General features: G+C 40.0%; 1 protein-coding gene and 1 long non-coding RNA gene across 2 annotated transcripts in view; both read right to left on the minus strand.

The window, feature by feature from the left end:
• LOC133043053 (uncharacterized) overlaps window positions 1-20,312 on the minus strand; it is a 285,837-nt gene that overhangs the window by 185,703 nt on the left and 79,822 nt on the right. The window contains 5 exon segments of the mRNA XM_061123943.1: window positions 1,284-1,288; window positions 1,416-1,500; window positions 9,333-9,647; window positions 10,834-11,148; window positions 11,222-11,314. Of these exon segments, the coding sequence (XP_060979926.1) occupies window positions 1,284-1,288; window positions 1,416-1,500; window positions 9,333-9,647; window positions 10,834-11,148; window positions 11,222-11,314 (813 nt within the window).
• On the minus strand, window positions 1,587-6,383 carry LOC133043714 (uncharacterized). The gene is made up of 3 exons (XR_009689757.1): window positions 5,979-6,383; window positions 5,568-5,608; window positions 1,587-1,628 (listed from the first exon to the last, which is right to left on the minus strand). It is a non-coding gene; the product is annotated as an uncharacterized LOC133043714 (long non-coding RNA).

The following is a 20,312-nucleotide window of genomic DNA, read 5'->3' on the forward strand; positions in this document are numbered from 1 at the left end:
GAGATTCTATATTCAGTACAGGACCAAAGATTTAATTCTTTCAAATCTTGATGTGTACTATAGAGAAGGTGGGATCTTTTGCCAGATAAAGAAGATGGAGATGAATACTTGTGCATTTTTCTTGATAGCAAAAGGGCCTCAATACCCTTTCTGCTGCTTTTCAGATCATTTAGCATCCCTAAAGCCTACCTTGATGCTCCGCTCTCCATCTGTGTAGCTGAATCCCCATGATGAGGACCAGGAAAAGAAGGATCCCCAGAATGATACAAAAGATCCCAGGAAGGGAGATGGTGTCAGGTTTGGGAGCTGAGCTTGAAGTGGTTCCTGAGAAGAGAAGAGGGCCATGAGGCTTTAGGAGGGTCATAAGTCTAGAAGAACCCCTCTGTTCTTATCCTGGTCCTCTTTTGAGTCTTCAAGACCATGAAGTCACCATTCAGATACATGAGATTTGCCTGAACTCCAAGATGTACTTGACCCAGATCCTGACCTGACCTGAGTCAACTGTCTTCTGAATCTAGTTGTGAGGAAAAGTGAAAGTGAAGTCACTCAGTCCTGTCCGACTCTTTGCAACCCCATGGACTGTAGCCTACCACGCTCCTCCGTCCATGGGATTCTCCAGCCAAGAGTACTGGAATGGGTTGCCATTTCCTTCTCCAAAGGATCTTCCCAACCCAGGGATCGAACCTGGGTCTCCCACATTGTAGGCAGATGCTTTACCATCTGAGCCACCAGGGAGGAATGTTTATAAAATGAAAGTTGGTAAGGCTCCAGAGTATTGAAGCTGCCATTATTTAATAGTATTAAAACACCTGATCATTAGGCTTTTCTATACTGATGTGGATAATATTGCCAGAAATACTTAGATTCCACAGTGCAGGTCCCTGAAAATGTGGGGGTCTCCTCTGTCACACAGCTCAGAGCAGCAGAACTACTTACTTCCTCGGGTTGGGGGAACTGTTGTTCTTTCACCTGGGTAAAAGGAAAAAAGAATGGATTATTGTACTGAGTTAGTCTGAAAAAGCCATCAGGTTATGCCTGTCATTACGGGCATGTTGATCTCTCCCAGATCCCAGGAAATCAGGCTATTCCAGAAAGTGCTTCTGGATAAAAACTTGCACCTTCTTCAGTCCCAGCCCCAAACCTGGTCCTCCACTCACCAGGGCCGACCCCGAGCCCCTCACTCACCAGAGCACCTCACACCAGCATCCTCCTCATGCTTGCAGTCGCTCTGCCCCCAGGGCTCCGCAGCACAGTCCCACAGGGAGGACTCCCGGCCCCCGCACCGCACCTCGTCCAGCCAGATGCTCCCGTTTCCAGGGCCAAACGCCGCGGCCCGCACGGCTTCCAGGGCCGGGCCACAACCCAGCTGCTGACACACCACCTCGGCCTCTGCCAGGCTCCAGGAGTCATCGCACACGGTGCCCCAAGAGCCGCTGTGCCAGACCTCCACCCGCCCTGAGCACTCGCTGTCTCCTCCCCTGAGCCGGAGCTTCTCTCTGTCTGAAAAGGCAGCAGCCCCTCCTGTGACTCCCCTGGTGGGAGGAAGGAGCCTCTGGGAGCCCTGGGGAGAGGCGGGGCTGACGTACCTGTGCAGGGGGCAGCAGCTGGACAGCTCTTGGGTCTTCTTCCTGAAGAAGCAATGATGGGAAGTGCTGGATCAGGGACATCTGGCGGAGGTCTTGTCCCCAAATAAGATTATCTAAGGTCCTTGGCTAAGTCTAAATGTCACATGAAAACACAGGCTTCATAACCTAATGGACTGACTTCACTGCATCTGATCACCAGCTGAAATTACTTTAACTGTTCATTTATATATCACTCTCCACATCTACAAGAAATATACATACATAGAGGTCTAAAAACATACACTTACCCCTGAATGAAAGTTCCACTAGAGGAAGGTCCTTGCAAATATTATTTATGTTGTGTTTCAAGGTCAGTGCCTGGCATGCTGTATATACTCATTCAATAAATACGTATGAAGAACCTTCTCTAAATACCATGATAGGGACTTGATAAATATTAATTGAAAGAATTAACAAATGGAAAACCCAGTGAAATATAATTCCTTTAAATTGATGCTAATCAGTAAAAGAGTAAAACAAATATAAATTATTTGCCATGGTAAGAGTTTGTGATAATAAATACTGTATATTAAAAATAATCAATCAATACATAAACATAGAATTAATTTATACTCAAAATTATACCTATAAAAATTTTAATGGAAATTATTAAACAGATTTTAAGCTATTCTTATTTATCATTCAGTTTGACATGTGGGCAAGCGAAACTTGCTGTAGTAAGAGGAAACTCTTTAAAAAGGGAATACATATAATAGAACAAGTAGAATTTGGAAAAGGTACACATAGCCATCAAGTAAGACAGATATGCAGGTCAAGAAGCAACAGTTAGAACTGGACATGGAAAAACAGACTGGTTCCAAATAGGAAAAGGAGTACATCAAGGCTGCATATTGTCACTCTGCTTATTTAACTTTTATGCAGAGTACATCATGCGATATGCTGGGCTGGAAGAAGCACAAGCTGGAATCAAGATTGCTGGGAGAAATATCAATAACCTCAGATATGCAGATGACACCATCTTTATGGCAAAAAGTGAAGAAAAACTAAAGAGCCTCTTGAAGAAAGTGAAAGAGGACAGTGAAAAGGTTGGCTTAAAACTCCACATTCAAAAAACTAACATCATGGCATCTGGTCCCATCACTTCATGGCAAATGGATGGGGAAACAGTGGAAACAGTGACAGATTTAACTTTGGAGGGCTCCAAAATCACTGCATATGGTGACTGCAGCCATGAAATTAAAAGACCCTTGCTCCTTGGAAGAAAAGCTATGACCAACCTAGACAGCATATTAAAAAGCAGAGACATTACTTTGCCAACAATGGTCCATCTAGTCAAAGCTATGGTTTGCCAGTAGTCATGTATGAATAAAAAGTTGGACTATAAAGAAAGCTAAACACCAAATAATTGATACTTTTGAACTGTGGTGTTGGAGAAGACTCTTGAGAGTCCCTTGGACTGCAAGGAGATCCAACCAGTTCATCCTAAAGGAAATCAGTCCTGAATATTCATTGGAAGGACTAATGCTAAAGCTAAAGCTCCAATACTTTGGCCACCTGATACAAAGAATTGACTCATTGGAAAAGTCCTTGTTGCTGGGCAAGATTGAAGGCAGAAGAAGGGGACGACAGAGGATGAGATGGTTGGATGACATCACCGACTTGATGGACATGAATTTGAGCAAGCTCTAGGAGTTGGTGATGGACAGGGAAGCCTGGTGTTCTGCAGTCTATGGGGTCGAGAAGAGTCAGACATGACTGAGTGACTGAACTGAACTGAATCAGAGACAGAGATGTTTGTGATATACTAAAGTAAATAAATCGAGAAAATTTTATATTGAAAGGACACAGAAATAATAAACAAAAGACTGAAAAATGCACAAAAGAATTGAAACTGAAAGAAATACAGATAATTCAAAACCACATAAGAAAACAGAAGTATACAAAGTATTTACCATAAAACATCAGAATCTGTACATCCTTTCCACGTGATCCTTTTAAATATCCTATCCTGTGCAGAGAACCACTCAGAAAATAATAGTAAAACCTCTGTGTAGCAGTCGCTCACTTTTAAGTCAGAGAATTCGCCAGTTCTCAATTCATAGCGCTTTATTGTAGGAAAAACATCAATATAAGGTCTAATAGTTTAATACCCCTGTGACTTCAAATGGAAAAGACAGAGATGAAGAAAGAAAGGTAAGAGAGAGAGAATAAGCTTCTGCATTTGGAATGTCTAATACCATACTTAGCTGCAGACTTCAAGCCACTTCCAGCATATCATTCAAGGTGTACCTGAATAGAGTCTGTGTGTGTGAGAGACAGAGAAACAGAAAGAGACAGAGAGGAGAAATATTGAAAGAAATAAGGTGCAATGGTCTGAATATATGTCAACCCACCAACAGGTATTTATTTCAATACACTGAAATCCTAATCCCCAATGTGATAGTATTAGGTGGTGGAGCCCTTTCAAATGATTCTGAAACAGAGGAAAGTGAACATTTCTAAACTCTTTTTTATGAGGCCAGCATTATTCTGATACCAAGACAGGCAGGGGCACTACAACAAAAGAAAATTACAGACTAATATCCCTGATAAATACAGGCACAAACACCTCAACAAAACACTAGAAAACCAAATTCAACAATGCATTAAAAGAATCATACATTGTATACACTCATTGACATAAGTCACAGCAAGATCCTCTTTGACCCATCTCCTAGAATAATGGGAATAAAAACAAAAATACACAAATGGAACCTAATTAAACAAAAGCTTTCGCACAGCACATGAAACAATAAATAAGATTAAAAGACAATCCTCAGAATGGGAGAAAATAACTACAAATGAAGCAACTAACAAAGGATCAATTTCCAAAATAAATAAGCAGCTCATACAGCTCAATATCAGAAAATAATAACAGCCCAATCAAAAAGTGAGCAGAAAATCTAAACAGATTCAAAGGAGACATACAAATGTCCAATAAACACATGAAAAGATGATCAATATCACACAGTATCAGAGAATGCAAGTCAACATTACAATGAGTATCATTTCACAGCAATCAGAATGGCCATCATCAAAAAGAAAAAATAAAAACTACAAACAATAAATTCTTGAAAGGATGTGGGAAAAAGGGAACTCTACTTCTTTGTTGGTGGGAAGATAAATTGATTCAGCCACTGAGGAGAACAGTATGGAGATTCCTTACCAACTAAGAATAAAACTATCATAGGACCCAGAAATCCCATTACTAGGCATATACCCTGAGAAAATTATAACTCAAAAAGACACATGCACCCTAATGTTCATTGCAGCACTATTTACAATAGCCAAGACACAGAAGCAACCTAGATGTTCATCAACAGATGAATGGATAAAGATGAGGTACATATATACAATGGAAGCCATAAAAAGAAATGAATTCAAGTCAATTGTAGTGAGGTGGATAAACCTAAAGCCTGTTACACAGAGTGATAAAAGTCATAAAGAGAAAAATATTGTATATTAATGCATATATATAGAACCTAGAAAAACAGTACTGATGAACCTATTTACAGAGAAGAAATGGAGACACGGATGTAGAGAACAGACTGGTGGACACAGTGGGGGAACGAGAAGGTAGGACAAATTGAGAAAGTAGTATTGACATATATACGCTATCATATGTAAAACAGATAACTAGCGGGGATATATATATAATATATATATATAATATATATATATTATATATATATACACACATATATAACACAGGAATATATATGGATAACACAGGGAGCCCCAGCCTAGCACTCTGTGTTGACTTGGAGGGGTAAAATGAGAGGGGGAGGCTCAAAATGCAGGGGGTTTATGTATGTGCATGTGTGTATATATATATACAATTATGACTGATTCACATTGATGTACAATAGAAATGACAACACTGTAAAGCAATTATCCTCTAATAAAAATGGGAAAGGAAAAAAATAGGAAAGGGAATCATACATTGTAATGAAGTGAGATTTGTTCCGAAGATGGCTCAACATCTGCAAATTAATGAATGTGACACACCAAATTAACAAAATGAAGGATAAAAACTATATATCTTCTCAACAGATGCAGGAAAAAATTGAAAAAATTCAACATCCATTTATGATTAAAAAATCTTTACAAATTATGTATAGAGTGATCATACAAGAACATAATAAAAGCCATATGACACACCCACAGCTAACATCATACTCAACTATGGAAAGCTAAAAGATTTTCCTCTAAGGTAAAAACAAGACAAGGATGCCTACTTTTACTTCTTTTACTCAACATAGTTTTGGCAGTCCTAGCCAGAGCAATCAGGCAAGAGAAAGAACATAAGGGTCTCCAAATCTAAAAGGAAGAGGCAAAACTGACACCACTTACAGATTCAATTCAGTTCAGTCGCTCAGTCATGTCCAACTCCTTGTGACCCCATGAATTGCAGCACGCCAGGCCTCCCTGTCCATCACGAACTCCCAGAGTTTACTCAAACACATGTCCATCGAGCCAGTGATGCCATCCAGCCATCTCATCCTCTGTCATCCTCTTGTCCTCCTGCCCCCAATCCCTCCCAGCATCAGAGTCTTTTCCAATGAGTCAACTCTTTGCATGAGGTGGCCAAAGTACTGGAGTTTCAGCTTCAGCATTACATGATACTATATATAGTGGTGGGGGTTTAGTCACAAAGTCATGTCTCATTCTTGTGACCCCATGGAAGATAGCCCACAAGGCTCCTCTGTCCATGGGATTTCCCAGGCAAGAATACTGGAGTGGGTTGCCATTTCCTTCTCCAGGGGATCTTTCTGACCCAGGGATATAACCCATGTCTCCTGCATTGCAGGCAGATTCTTTACTGACTGAGCCACCAGAAAACCCTAAAGGCTTTACCGAAAAGAAAAAAAAAAAAAAAAAAACCTGTGAGAACTAATAAACTCAGTGAAGTAGCAGTATGCAATAGGTACATACAAAAATGAGTTACATTTCTATACACTAACAATAAACTGCCAGGAAAAGAATTTTTTTTTAATCTGGTTACAATTGCATCAAAAAGAATAAAATATCTAGGAATAAATTTAACCATGGTAGTGAAATCACTGAACACTGAAAACAGTAAGATATTGAAGAAGTCACAAATAAATGGAAAGATATCCTATGTTCATGGATTAGAAGAACTAATATTGTTAAGATGTCCAAACTAGCCAAAGCAATCTATAGATTCACTTCAATCTTTATCAAAATTTCAATGGAATTTTCACAGATGTGGAATAAACAATTCTAAAATTTGTAAGGAATCACAAAAAACCTTGAATAGGCAAAGAAAACTTGAGAAAGAAGAGGAAAGCAGGGGTGTCATGTTTCCTGATTTCAAACTATTTTACAAAGCTATAGTAATGAGAACAGTATGGTATTTGTATTATTGGCATAAAAATGAACACTGTGGTTACTGGGACAAAATAGAGAGCCCAAATAAACCCAAACTGATATGGTCAATTAATTTTTGATAAAGGAGCCAAGAATATACAATGGAGAGAGGACTGTCTCTTCAATAGTGTTGGGAAAACTGGAGAGCTACATGCAAAAGAATAAAATTAGACCATACACAAAAATTAACCCAAAATGGATTAAAAACTTGATCATAAAACCTAAAGTCATAAAACTCCTAGAAGAAAAAAATAGGAAAAAACTCCTTGGCATCAGTCCTGGTGTCTATATTTTGGAGTTAACACCAAAACAAAGGCAACAAGGGCAAAAATAACCAAGTGGAACTACATGAAACTAGAAATCTTCCACACAACAAAAGAAACTATCAACAGAAAGAAGAGGTAACTTATGGAACTGGGGAACATATTTTAAAATTACATTCCTGATAAGGGGTTAATACAAACATAAAAACAACTTGTACAACTCAATAGTAAAAAACAAAAACAAAAAAACAAACCCAAGCAATCTGATTTTAAAATAGGCAGAGGATCCTAATAGATGTTTCTTAGAGAAGACATACCATTGGGCAAAAGGTGCATGAAAAGGTGCTCAACATTACTAATCATCAGGGAGATACAAATAAAAAGCACAATGAAATATCACCTTTACATTTGATAAAATAGCTACTATCAAAAAGATAAAAAATAACAAGATTTGGTGAGGGTGTGGAGAAAAGAGAATGTGCACCATTGGGAATGTAAATGGGTGCAGCCACTGTGGAAAACAGTATTGAAGTTCCTCAAAAATTAAAAATAAAACTGCCATATGGTTGAGCAATTTCACACTGGGAATTTACCTGAAAAAAATGAAAACACCAGTGCACCAGCTAACTAATAAAAATAAATGAAATAAATAAATAAAGCTACACACACACACACACACACACACACAAATGAAAACACCAACTTGAAAAAATATGTCATTGCAGCATTATTACAGTAGCCAAGCAACCTAAGCCTTCACTGCTGAGTGAATTAGTAAAGAAAATATGATTATATATACATACATATGTGTCTTCCCTGGTGCACAGTTGTAAAGAATTCACCTGCCAGTGCAGGAGACACAGGTTCAATCTCTGGGTTAGGGAAGATCCCTTGGAGAAGGAAATGGCTACCCACTCCAGTATTTCTTGCTTTTCAAATCCCATGGACAGAGAAGCCTGGTGGGCTACAGTCCACGGGGTCACTAAAGAGTCAGACACAACTGAGCGACTAAACAACAGCAACATACATACATATATACACAGTCATAGAAGAGAAGAAAATCTTGCCATTTGCAATAATGTGGGTGGAACTTGAGGGCAACATGCCAAGTGAAATAAGTCAGACAGAGAGAGACCCATACCATATGGTCATAAATATCATATGTGATTTCTTTAAAAAAATAATAATAAATTCAGAGATGCAGAGAACAGTTTGGGGGTTGCCAAATGTATGTGGGTCTTGTGGGTGAAATGGGTCAAGGTAGTCAAATGCTAAAACTTACAGTTATTAACTAAGTGTATCAAGGGGATATGATGTATAGCATGGTGACCACAGTTAATGCTGTATTACAGCTTTGAAAATTGGTAAGAAAATATAACTTAAAGTTATCATCACAAGAAAAAATGTAACCATATATGGTGATGAATATACTAAGCCTATTGCAGTGATCATTTCCTAAATATACAAATATATAAGCATTATGTTGTACATTTAAAACCTAGAGGGGTGGGATGGGGTGGAAAGTGGGGGGGAGGTTCAAGAGGGAGCAGACATATGTATACCGATGGCTGATTCATGTTGATGTATGGCAGAAACCAACATAATATTGTAAAGCAATTATCCTTCAACTAAAAATAAATTTTTAAAAACTAATGTGAATCACATCTTGATTAAATTTTTTTTTAAAAGCAAGGTTGGAACATGTGGATTATAATATCTTTCCCACTGGCTCAGAGGTAAAGAATCCACCTGCAATGCAGGAGTGACAGGAGATGCAGTTTCAATCCCTGAGTCAGGAAGATCCTCTGGAGAATGAAATGGCATCCCACTCCAGTATTCTTTCCTGGAGAATCCCTTGGACAGAGGAGCCTGGCGGACTCCAGTCCATGGGGTCACAAAGAATCAGACACAACCGAGTGACTGCACACATGGCACAAACTTCACTTTGTAGACTCGACTTAAGCCTATCACTATGGTTAAAAATTAAAAATCTCACTAACAACATAGTGCAGGGTTAGGACAGACACATAAAAAAAAGACAACAGTAAATCACCTGCACATGAGATATAGGCTTCCTCCTTTGGATAGCATGAGTTGTAATTCCAAGGGTCAGAAGGACACTCCCAGAGAGAGGTATCAGTTCTCCGGCACTGGATTAAATCTACCCACCGGGGTCTAGAACCTTCTCTAAGAGCAACAAAAGTGTTGAGGGTTCCACTGTCCCCACAGCCAAGCTGTCTACAGATCACAGACACAGTGATGTCTTCCATGGGGCTGCGGCAGACACTGCCCCAGGTCCCGTTGTAGAAAACTTCCAGCCACCCAGCACACTGCTGGTCCTCGCTCACCATCCTGAGGGCCAGGAACTCTAAGGTTGAAAGAGAGGAAACAGGACACACAGTAAGCATTCCACTCAGTGTTCTGGGTTTTCCTCTCTCCCAGAAATTGTGCACATACATCTCTGACCCAGATGAGGAGATGTTCACTAGGTGACAAGACTGACATCTGTCTCCTTTTTACCCAACTTTGTCCATTAATATCTGTCTTTCTATTTCTACCACAATGATGCAGTAGATATGAACAGAGAGAGGAAGAGCAACCTGGGCACCTGCGGGGCAGGGGAGCTGAATCCTGCTTCCTGACAAAATCTCTAAAGAGCACGTGAAAGGGATGTGGGTAGTGGACAAGTAAGCAGAACAATGAACCCACAAATGTCTACATTCCAATCCCTGGAACCTGTGAATGTCTCTTTACTGGCAAAACTCACTTCAAAGATATGATTAGCATAAGGACTTTTGGATGGGGAGATTAAGCTGGAATATTCTGGATTAACATAATAATAACACTTATTGTTTTATTGTAAATTATTGTAGATTCAGAAGCATGTGGAAAACTACAAAGGAAGTTCAGTCTCATTACATCCTTAGATCCACTACCCTTAAAAGTAGAATACTTTTCCTGTCTCTGACTAGAGGGAGATATGACTATAGATAATGGTTAGAAACAAGAGCATTGTTGTTCTAATGATGTATAAAGGGACCATTGAGCCAAGGAATGCAAGTGGTTTCCAGAAGTTTGAAAAGACAAGAAATAGATTCTTCCCCAGAGCTTCAGAAGTGATGTGGCCCTACTGATACCTTGGCTTTGGCCCAGAGAGATCCCTGCAGGACATCTAAGCTACAGAAGTGTAAGGAAATAAATATATGTTGTTTTAAACCATCAACTATGTGGTAAATTGTTACAGAAGCAAACGGAAACTAGTACCATTAGTTTAAGATCTTTCTACGGCATGTAACTGAAGAGTGAGCCCTGCTTTCACGTGAAAACTGTAAGAAACGGCTCTACCAGGAAACACTGCTGAGAAGAAAGGACCAGAACCTCAGCTGCTGCAGGAGGAAGTGAAAACACCTCGTCTTCTCGTCTGCTGGAAAGTGAAGCTCCATGGGAGGAAGCTTCCTTCTCTGATTGTTTCAGCATGTCTCCTTCAGTACTCAGACTCCCGTTCTCCAGGGCCCCACCCTTCCCCCAGCCTGTGGACAGTGCGCAGCGCAGACCTGAGCAGATGACCCCTGCGTCCTCCTTGTGTCTGCAGTCATGCCGCCCCCAGCCCCGGGAAGGGCACCTCCACACGTGGGACTCCTTTCCTGTGCAGTTCAGGTCGTCCAGCCAGATGGGCCCTGATCCTGCCCCGAAGTAAGCAGACCCTGTGGTATTGAGGGCTTGTCCACAGCCCAGCTGCCTGCACACCACGTGAGCATCGTCCAGGTCCCAGCCGTCATCACAGATGGTGCCCCAGGAGCCCTGGTCAAGGATCTCCACTCTCCCGGCGCAGGGACCGCCCCCGTCCACCAGGCGGAGCTGTCTGCTGTCTGAGGAGAGAGAAATGGGACAATGTGGGGTTGACCTGGGGAATAAGGGTCTTCTGTCCTGTGGGACCCTCACCTGAGCAGTAGGGGGCGCTCTCCTCTGAGGTCGCAGAGCCTGCTTGTTCTGACTGGGAATCATTGCACTGGGGCAGCACCTGGGTCTGGTTTCCTGCAGAAACAACAAGACCAGAAGGTTGTTGGGAGGGTTAAGCTAGATATAAAGTTACAGTAATTTTAGAATTCACCTTCTCTATGGAGAATTCTGCTTCTTACAGTGCCAAATTTTTGTTTTAAGTCAAGTGTTGCCCTAAGAATGAGTTGAATAAGGTTTTCCATCCCTAAACAGAAGAAGCAAAATAAAATCCTTTCCAAAGGATTTCTATAATTTTTCATCTACAATGTCTGTCATTAAAAGAAATATAAGTGAGTTCTCACACAAAACCAAGAGGAAAAAGAGACATTAGAAAGAATTCCTCAGAGTATTCAGCTGCTAGAGTTACCTGACAGAGAATTTAAATAACCATGATTAAAGTGTTCATGGAGTTAATTGACAAAATGGTGTATTTTAGTAGAAAAGTGATAACAAAAAACTCTGGAGCTGAAAAACTTGATAGCTGAAATTAAGAACTAAACAATGAGTGTAGCCAACACCCAAGATATAGAAGTGTCCTACTGTCCATCAACAGATGAATGGATAAAGATATGGTGGGCTTTCTCAGTGGTTAAGAATCCACCTGCCAATGCAGGGGACACAGGTTTGATCTTTGGTTTGGGAAGATTCCACATGCTGCAGAGCAACTAAACCTGTGCTCCACAAATACTGACCCTGCGTGCCTAGAGCCTGTGTTCCACAGCAAGAGAAGTCATGGCAGTGAGAAGCCTGTGCACCTCAATGAAGAGTACCCCCACTCACTGCGACTAGAAAGATTCCATGTACAGGGAGCAATGAAGACCCAGCACAGCCAAAAATATATAAATGAGTAAATAATTAACAGAGGTCAATGTGCACAGACTTACACAATGAAATTCTACTCAGCCACAAAAAGAATGAAATAATGTTATTTGCAGCAGATGAACTAGAGAGTGTCATACTAAGTGAGGTCAGAGAAAGACAAGTAACATATAATATTATTTATATGTGGAGTCTAAAATATGACACAAATGAACTTATCTACACAACAGACCACAGATATAGGGAACAGTCTTGTGTTGCCAGGGGGAATGGGATGTGGAAGGAATGGAATGGGAGTTTGGAATTAGCAGGTGCACACCATTATATATAGAATCAATAAACAACAGGGTCATACTGTATAGCACAGGGAACAATATTAAATATTATTTGATAAACCATAATGGAAAGAATATTTAAAAATGAATGTATGCTTCCTCATAAAGTCAGGGAATAAGGCAGAATGTTCACTCTCAACTCTTCTGTTTAACATTGTCTTAAAGTTCTGGCAAGTACAATAAAGCAAGAAAAACTAAAGAGCATCCAGACTGAAAAGGAAGAAATTAAATCTTCATTATTCACACAGAATGTGATCATTTGCATAAAAACCCCAAAGAATTTCCAGAAAAATTACAAAAGGACACTAATAAGTGAGCTTGCAAGCTCTCAATACAAAATCAATATACAAAAATCAACTGTAATTCTACATACTAGCAATGAACTACTAGAAATATAAAAATAAAATTAAAAATAAAATTTAATACCATTAAAATGACACACAGGAATAAATTTAACAAAACAAGTGCAAGACACATACTGAAAGCAGTAAAACATTACTGAAAGGAATTTTAAAAGATCTAAATAAATAGGGAGCTAAGGAGACACATCATGGTGTCAGCTTTTCCCAGATTTATCTATAGAATTTACACAATTCAAAAAAAAAATTCTAGTAGGCTTTTTTGTACGAATGTATAGACTGTTACTGGGCTTCCCTGGAGGCTCAGTGGTAAAGAACCCACCTGCCAATATAGGAAATGAGGGTTCAATCCCAGGGTCAAGAAGATTCCCTAGAGAAGGAAATGGCAACCCACTCCAGTATTCCTTGCCTGGCAAATCCTATGAATACAGGAGCCTGGTGGGCTACAATTTATGGGGTCACAAAGAGCCAGACACAACTTAGCAACTAAACAACAACAGGCTGATACTAAAATTTATATAACAAAATCAAAGGACCTAGAATAGCCAAAACAGTTTTTATAAAGAAGAACAGGTTTTGAAGAGTCACACTACCTCATTTGAAGACCCACAGTAAATAAATAAAAGGAAAGACATATAGGACAATGGGAGAAAATAGAGTCAAATAAAGACCCAGGCTTATAAGAGCAATTGATTTTTGACAAAGGTAACAGTATAATGCAATGGAGACAAGATAATCTTTTTAGCAAATGGAGCTGAAACAACTGATGAAGAAGTGAAGTGAAGTGAAGTCACTCAGTCGTGTCCAACTCTTTGCGACCCCATGGACTGTAGCCTACCAGGCTCCTCCGTCCTTGGGATTTTCCAGGCAAGAGTACTGGAGTGGATTGCCATTTCCTTCTCCAGGGTATCCTCCCAACCCAGGGATCAAACCCAGATCTCCTGCATTGCAGGCAGACACTTTACCATCTGAATCACCAGGGAAGCCCTGGTGGAAACAACTGGTAATCCAGACTTAAAAAAAAGTCTCAAACCTTACTTCACCCCAAATATAAAAATTAACAAAAGTATATCATATCTAAATTGTAAGAGCTATAACTAGAAAAACCCTATAAAAAAATATAGGAGAAAATTTGTGTGACTTTATATTAAGCAAAAAATTCTTGGATAATACACAAAATCAAGAACCATAAGAGGATATTAATAGAACTGGACTTCATCAAAATTAAAATCTGCTACTCTTTAAACGTCCTCATTTAAAAAAAAAAAAAAAAGAAGAAGAAGGAATTAAGCACAGATTGGGAGAAAATATTCGTAAAACATATATGATAAAGGAGTTGTATCTTTTAACACTGAAGGTGATATTAGCTGAGGTTTTGCATAAATGTCCTTCATCAAGTTTCAGGAGTTTCCATCTAGTCCTAGTTCGCTGAGTTTTTTGTTTTTGTTTTTGTTTTTAACTCATGGGTGGATGTTGAATTTTAAGTAACTATTCTGCATCTATTAAGAAGTTCATGTAAATGTTTCTTTAACCTTTTAAATGTGATGAATTATACTGATTTTTTTAATTAATTTATTTTAATTGGAGGTTAATTACTCCACAACACTGGTGGTTTTCACCATATATTGACATGAATCACCCATGAGTGTACATGTGTCCCCCCATCCTGAAGCCCCCTCCCACATCTCTCCTGAATCCATCCCTCTGGGTTGTCCCAGAGCACCAGCTTTGAGTGCTCTGCTTCATGCATCGAACTTGCACTGGTCATCTGTTTTACATATGGTAATATACATGTTTCAATGCTACTTTCTCATATCCTCCCACTCTCGCCTTCTCCCACACAGTCCAAAAGTCTGTTCTTTACATCTATGACTCTTTTGCTGTCTTGCATATAGGGTTGTCGTTACTATCTTTCTAAATTCCATATATATGCATTAATATACTGTATCGGTGTTTCTCTTTCTGACTTACTTTACTCTGAATAAAGGGCTCCAGTTTCATCCACCTCGTTAAAACGGACTCAAATGCATTCATTTTTATTACGGATTGGTTTTGAACAGTAAACTAACATTACATTATTACCTATGATGTCTGTATATCAGTGCTTTGGGGAAAAAGTCAATGTAATTTAAAAAAAGACACATGGATTGATAATTATGTTTTTAAAAATATAATATGAGCATGTTGTTTGTTGTTGTTTAGTTGCTAAGCCATGTCTAACTCTTTGTGACCCTATGGACTATAGCCCACCAGGTTCCTCTGTCCATGGGATTCTCCAGGCAAGAATACTGGAGTGGATTGCCATTTCCTTCTCCAGAGGATCTTCCCATCCCAGGGATTGAACCCCCATCTCCTGCACTGCAGGCAGATTCTTTAATATGAGCTAGCAGGGAAGCCCAATATGAACATGGGGTCACACAAAATTTTAATAATGAAGCATAGGTTGAAAACTAATCAAGCTTATGGAAGAACTAATAGAAGATTTTTAAAATATAAAGTAGTAAAATCAAGAAAAAGAATATGTGTATATATATGACTGAATTGCTTTGTTATACAGCAGAAATCATTGCAACAATTGTAAATTAGTTATATACTGTTCTTAGTCACTCAGTCATGTCTGACTCTTTGCAACCCCATGGATGGCAGCCCACCAGGCTCTTCTATCCATGGGGATTCTCCAAGCAAGAATACTGGAGTGGGTTGCCATGCCCTCCTTCAGGAAATCTTCCCAACCCAGGAACCAAACCCAGGTCTCCTGCATTGCAGGCAGGTTCTTAAAAAAAAAAAAAAAAAAGAATGAGTGTATCAGCCATTAGGTCAGCATAAGATAGAAATACTAAGATGCAATACTGGAGGACAAATAGTCCCCTCTTCTAGAAGTGCAGGTCACATTGCAAGTGTCCTGGTTATATTGCTGCACAAAAAATTTTCCCATAAATCTTAGCAGCTGAAAAAACAAATGTACTCCATTTTGCTCAATACTTCTGGATCAGTAATTTGGGGGCAGATTCAACTTGGCGGTTCTGTCTCGGGGTCTTTCAAGTGGTTGCACTTAGATGTCATCTGAAGGGTTTGACTGAACTACAGATACATAAGGAAATTTCTTAAAGCATTTTAGGAGTAAAGGGACACAATGTCTGCAAGTTAATTCAGAAGATTTTACATATTTAGGGGTAAATGGGGCAAGAGAGGAAAGAGAGATAGAGAAAGAATATTAAAACAAAATGCCATTATTAACAGTGAGAAGATCCACATAAAAGTCATTTGGGAATTTTCATATTATTCTTGCTACTTTCCTGTAAGTCTCAAATTACGTCTAAATAAAAAAATTAAAATGTGAAAATAAGCCAGAGAGAATTCATTCCTAATAGATCATCACTAAAAGAAACACTAAAAACATAAAGGGCCTCAGAGAAAACCTCGCAAAAGATGGTCAAAACTTCTGAGAGAAATTCAAGACCTAACTGAAAGGAAGGATAGATCATATTAATGAATTGGGAAACTCAAAATTGTCAAAGCCGATCATCCTCAAATTTCTATGCATATTAAATCCAAACTCAAACAAAGTATTCATATTTATTTGTTTATTTTTGGTGAAAATGACAAACTGATTTCAAAATTTAAACAAAATACGAAAGACCAAGGATAACCTACATAGTTGGCAAGAAAAGCAACAAGGAAGAGTTAAAATAAAGCAAATTCTGTAAATTAAAGTTATCCAAAATTACTATAAAGTTACAATAATTAATAAAATGCAGTATTAGTGCACAGATAGAAAAATGACAAAACAAAACTAGCTCAGCTGGTAAACAATCCACCTGCGATGCAGGAGACCCTGGCTCGATTCCTAGGCCAGAAAGATCCTGGAAGGGAATGGCTACCCACTCCAGTATTCTGGCCTGGGTGGCAAAGAGTCAGACACGACTGAGTGACTTTCACTTTCACTTTCATAGACAAATCATACAAAGAAAGAGAATAGAGAGTCTTCAGAAAGACTCAGACATACATGCCCTTCTGTTTATGACAAAGGTGGCATGCAGCGAAGAAAAAGTCTTCTCACAAAAAGATTTTGAGTCAATTGGATGTCCATATGAAACCTGACACTTATCTTAAACAGATAGCAATACCAGAAGGAATGTACAATTATATGCAAGAGAAAAGTAATTAAACTTCTAACAAGTATTCTTGGAGAATGTTTTCATGATCTTGGAGTGACAAAGTTCTTTTTAAAAACATATAAGAAGCAATAAATGTACAACAAAAGGTTAGTAAGTTACATTTCTCTAAGAACTTTTCTCAACAAAGAACACCGTATGTTTAAAAAAAAGAAAATGCAAAGACCAAGGGTTAAACAAAAAATAAATAACATGTATTTGCACCAAAAGGCATTGTCATGGTAAATGGTAGCATTGTATTTGTAATAAACAAGAACTGGAAACAACTCAGATCTCTACCATTGGTCAAATGAATTAGTCCAAGGTTATGTGATCATTAAAGGCATCCTCTACAGTAATAAAAAAGAGTGAAGTGCTGCTAAAAACAACATCATAAGTGAATCCCAAATATAATGTTGAGTCCAAGAAATTAAGCGCAAAAGAAATCATATGGCATGATTTTATATAAAGTTCAAAAACCATTAAAATACTCTACGGTAGTAGATGTTAGGTAAGCAGTTTTCACTGGAGAGGAGGGAGGGCATAGTTACGGGGAGGCAAGAGTGACTCTGTGGTGCTGGGAATCTTCTCTTTGTTGATCAGGGTTGGGGAACATGGCTGAAGTTTACACTTACTACTTTTACATTGTTTTCTGTGATTGTATGTAGACAAAAATGTTGCTTTAAAATATATTATTCCCAGGAGGGAACTAAGATGGCAGAGGAATAGGACGGGGAGACCACTTTCTCCCCCACAAATTCATCAAAATATCATTTGAACGCTGAACAAACTCCACAAAACAACTTCTGATCGCTAGCAGAGGACATCAGACACCCAGAAAAGCAGCCATTGCCTTTGAAAGGAGGTAGGACAAAATATAAAAGATAAAAAGAGAGACAAAAGAGTTAGGGACAGAGATCTGTCCCGGGAAGGGATTCTTAATAGAGGAAGTCTCTAAACACCAGGAAACCCTCTCACTGGCGGATCTGGGGGAAGTTTTTGAATCTCAGAGGGCAACCTAACAGGGAGGGAAAATAAATAAAACCCACAGATTGCATGCCTAAAAACAACTCGCAGCAGAAAAGTACCCCAGACGCTTGCATCCGCCACCAGCAAGAGGGGGATGAACAGAGAGGAGCGGGCGGCATTGCTTAGGGTAAGGACCGGGCCTGAATGCCCTGAGGGCAATCGGAGGGAGCTAACGCAATATAACAACCTAAACTGTGGGATAGCAAGAGAGAGAGAATTAACCTGGGAAAAGCCCTAAACTTAGGCACTACCCGCCCTTTCCCAGAACAAAGGACTGAGCGAATACCTGAGAAGAGCTAGCCGGCTGCAAACCGGCCCATTCCCCGCCAGAGGCAGGAGGCAGGAGGCAGGGGGAGAGGGCAAACTTGGCCCCAGAGACGGCACCCCTACCAAACTGCAAACAGGCTTCCAGTCTCTAACCAAAGACTTCCTGAGATTCTGGATGGTCGACATCTGCCAGCAGGGTCGCAGCCAGAAATCAGCTTCCCAGAAGGGACACAAGGTGTAAACTGAGGCTGGGACCGCGGAGGGGATAAGGCGCACTGCACCGGGGGAGAGTGCGCTCATCAAGCTCCTGGCTGCCTGAGCTGCTCGGACGGGGGAGGCACAAAACGCAGGCCCAACCGAGTCTGTGTCTTTGTGGAGTACCCGAAAACCTGAGTCTGAGCTGCTTATGCCTGGGAAGTGCACGCAACTCAGGCCCTGCTCCCTGTAGAGCAACATGGAGCCTGAGCAGTCTAGACAGGGAAAGTACACACGCCAGGAGCAGGGGCAAACCCAGTGTGGCCGGAACACTGTGAGTACTCCCCACACACGCCAGTGAGATTTGTCTGCAGCGCCCCTCCCTCCCCACAGCGCGACTGAACAAGCGAACCTAAACAAGAGACCACCTCCGCCTGCCTGTGTCAGGGCGGAAATTAGACACTGAAGAGACCTGCAAACAGAAGCCAAATAAACAAAGGGAACCGCTTTAGAAGTGACAGGTGCAACAGAATAAAATCCCTGCAGTTAACACTGACTACACTGGAAGGGGCCTATAGATATGGAGAAGTGTAAGCTGGAACAAGGAGCTATCTGAAACTGAACCAAACCCACACTGCCCACAGCAGCTCCAGAGAAATTCCTCGATATATTTTTACTATTATTATCTGTTTTTTTAATTTAAAAATTTTTTTTTCTCTCTTTTTTTTAAGTCCTCTATTATTTCCCTAATTTTCACTTTTATAACCCACTATAACCTGGCCAAAAAAAAAAAAAAAAAAAAAAGGACCCTATTTTTAAAGCAAACTTCATATATATTTCTTAAATTTTTTGTGTTTTTGTGGTTTTTTAATATTGTATTTTTAAGAGTCTAACCTCTACTCTAGATTTTTCATCTTTGTTTTTCAGTGTTTGATATCAATTTTGGACATTTAAGAATCCAACCTTCAGTACCCATTTTTACTCTGGAGTGTGATTACTAGTTTGATCACTCTCTCCCTTTTGACTCTCCTTTTTCTCCCCCAGATCACCTCTATTTCCTCCCTCCCCCTTCTCTTCTCAATGCAATTCTGTGAATCTCTGTGGGTGTTCTGGGCTGCGGAGAACACTTAGGGAACAGAGTACAACCTAGATCTGTCTCTTCTCTCTTGAATCCCCCCTTTTCTCCTCCTGCTCACCTCTATCTCATTCCTCCCTCTCCTCATCTTGATGTAACTCTGTGAACCTCTCTGGGTGCCCCTCACTGTGGAGAATCCTTTCACCATTAACCTAGAAGTTTTATTATCAGTGCTGTATGGATGGAGAAGTCTTGAGGCTACTGAAAGAATAAGACTGAAATCCAGAGGCAAGAGGCTTAAGCCCAAAACCCGAGAACACCAGAGAACTCCTGACTACAGGGAACATTAATTAATAAGAGATCATACAAAAGCCTCCATACCTACACTGAAACCAACCACCACCCAAGAACCAGTAAGTTCCACAGGAAGACATACCACACAAATTCTCCAGCAACGTAGGAACATAGCCCTGAGTGTCAATATACAGGCTGCCCAAAGTCACACCAAACCCATAGACCCATCTCAAAACTCACTACTGGACACTCTATTGCACTCCAGAGAGAAGAAATCCAGCTCCACCCACCAGAACACCGACACAAGCTTCCCTAGCCAGCAAACCTCAACAAGCCAAACATCCAGCCCCACCCACTGGGAGAAACCTCCAAAATAAAAAGGAACCACAGACTACCAGAATACAGAAAGGCCACCCCAAACACAGCAATCTAAATAAGATGAAAAGGCAGAGAAATACCCAGCAGATAAAGAAACATAAAAAATGCCCACCAAGCCAAACAAAAGAG

This window comes from Dama dama, chromosome 22 (assembly GCF_033118175.1).
Source record: "Dama dama isolate Ldn47 chromosome 22, ASM3311817v1, whole genome shotgun sequence".
NCBI lineage: Eukaryota > Metazoa > Chordata > Mammalia > Artiodactyla > Cervidae > Dama > Dama dama.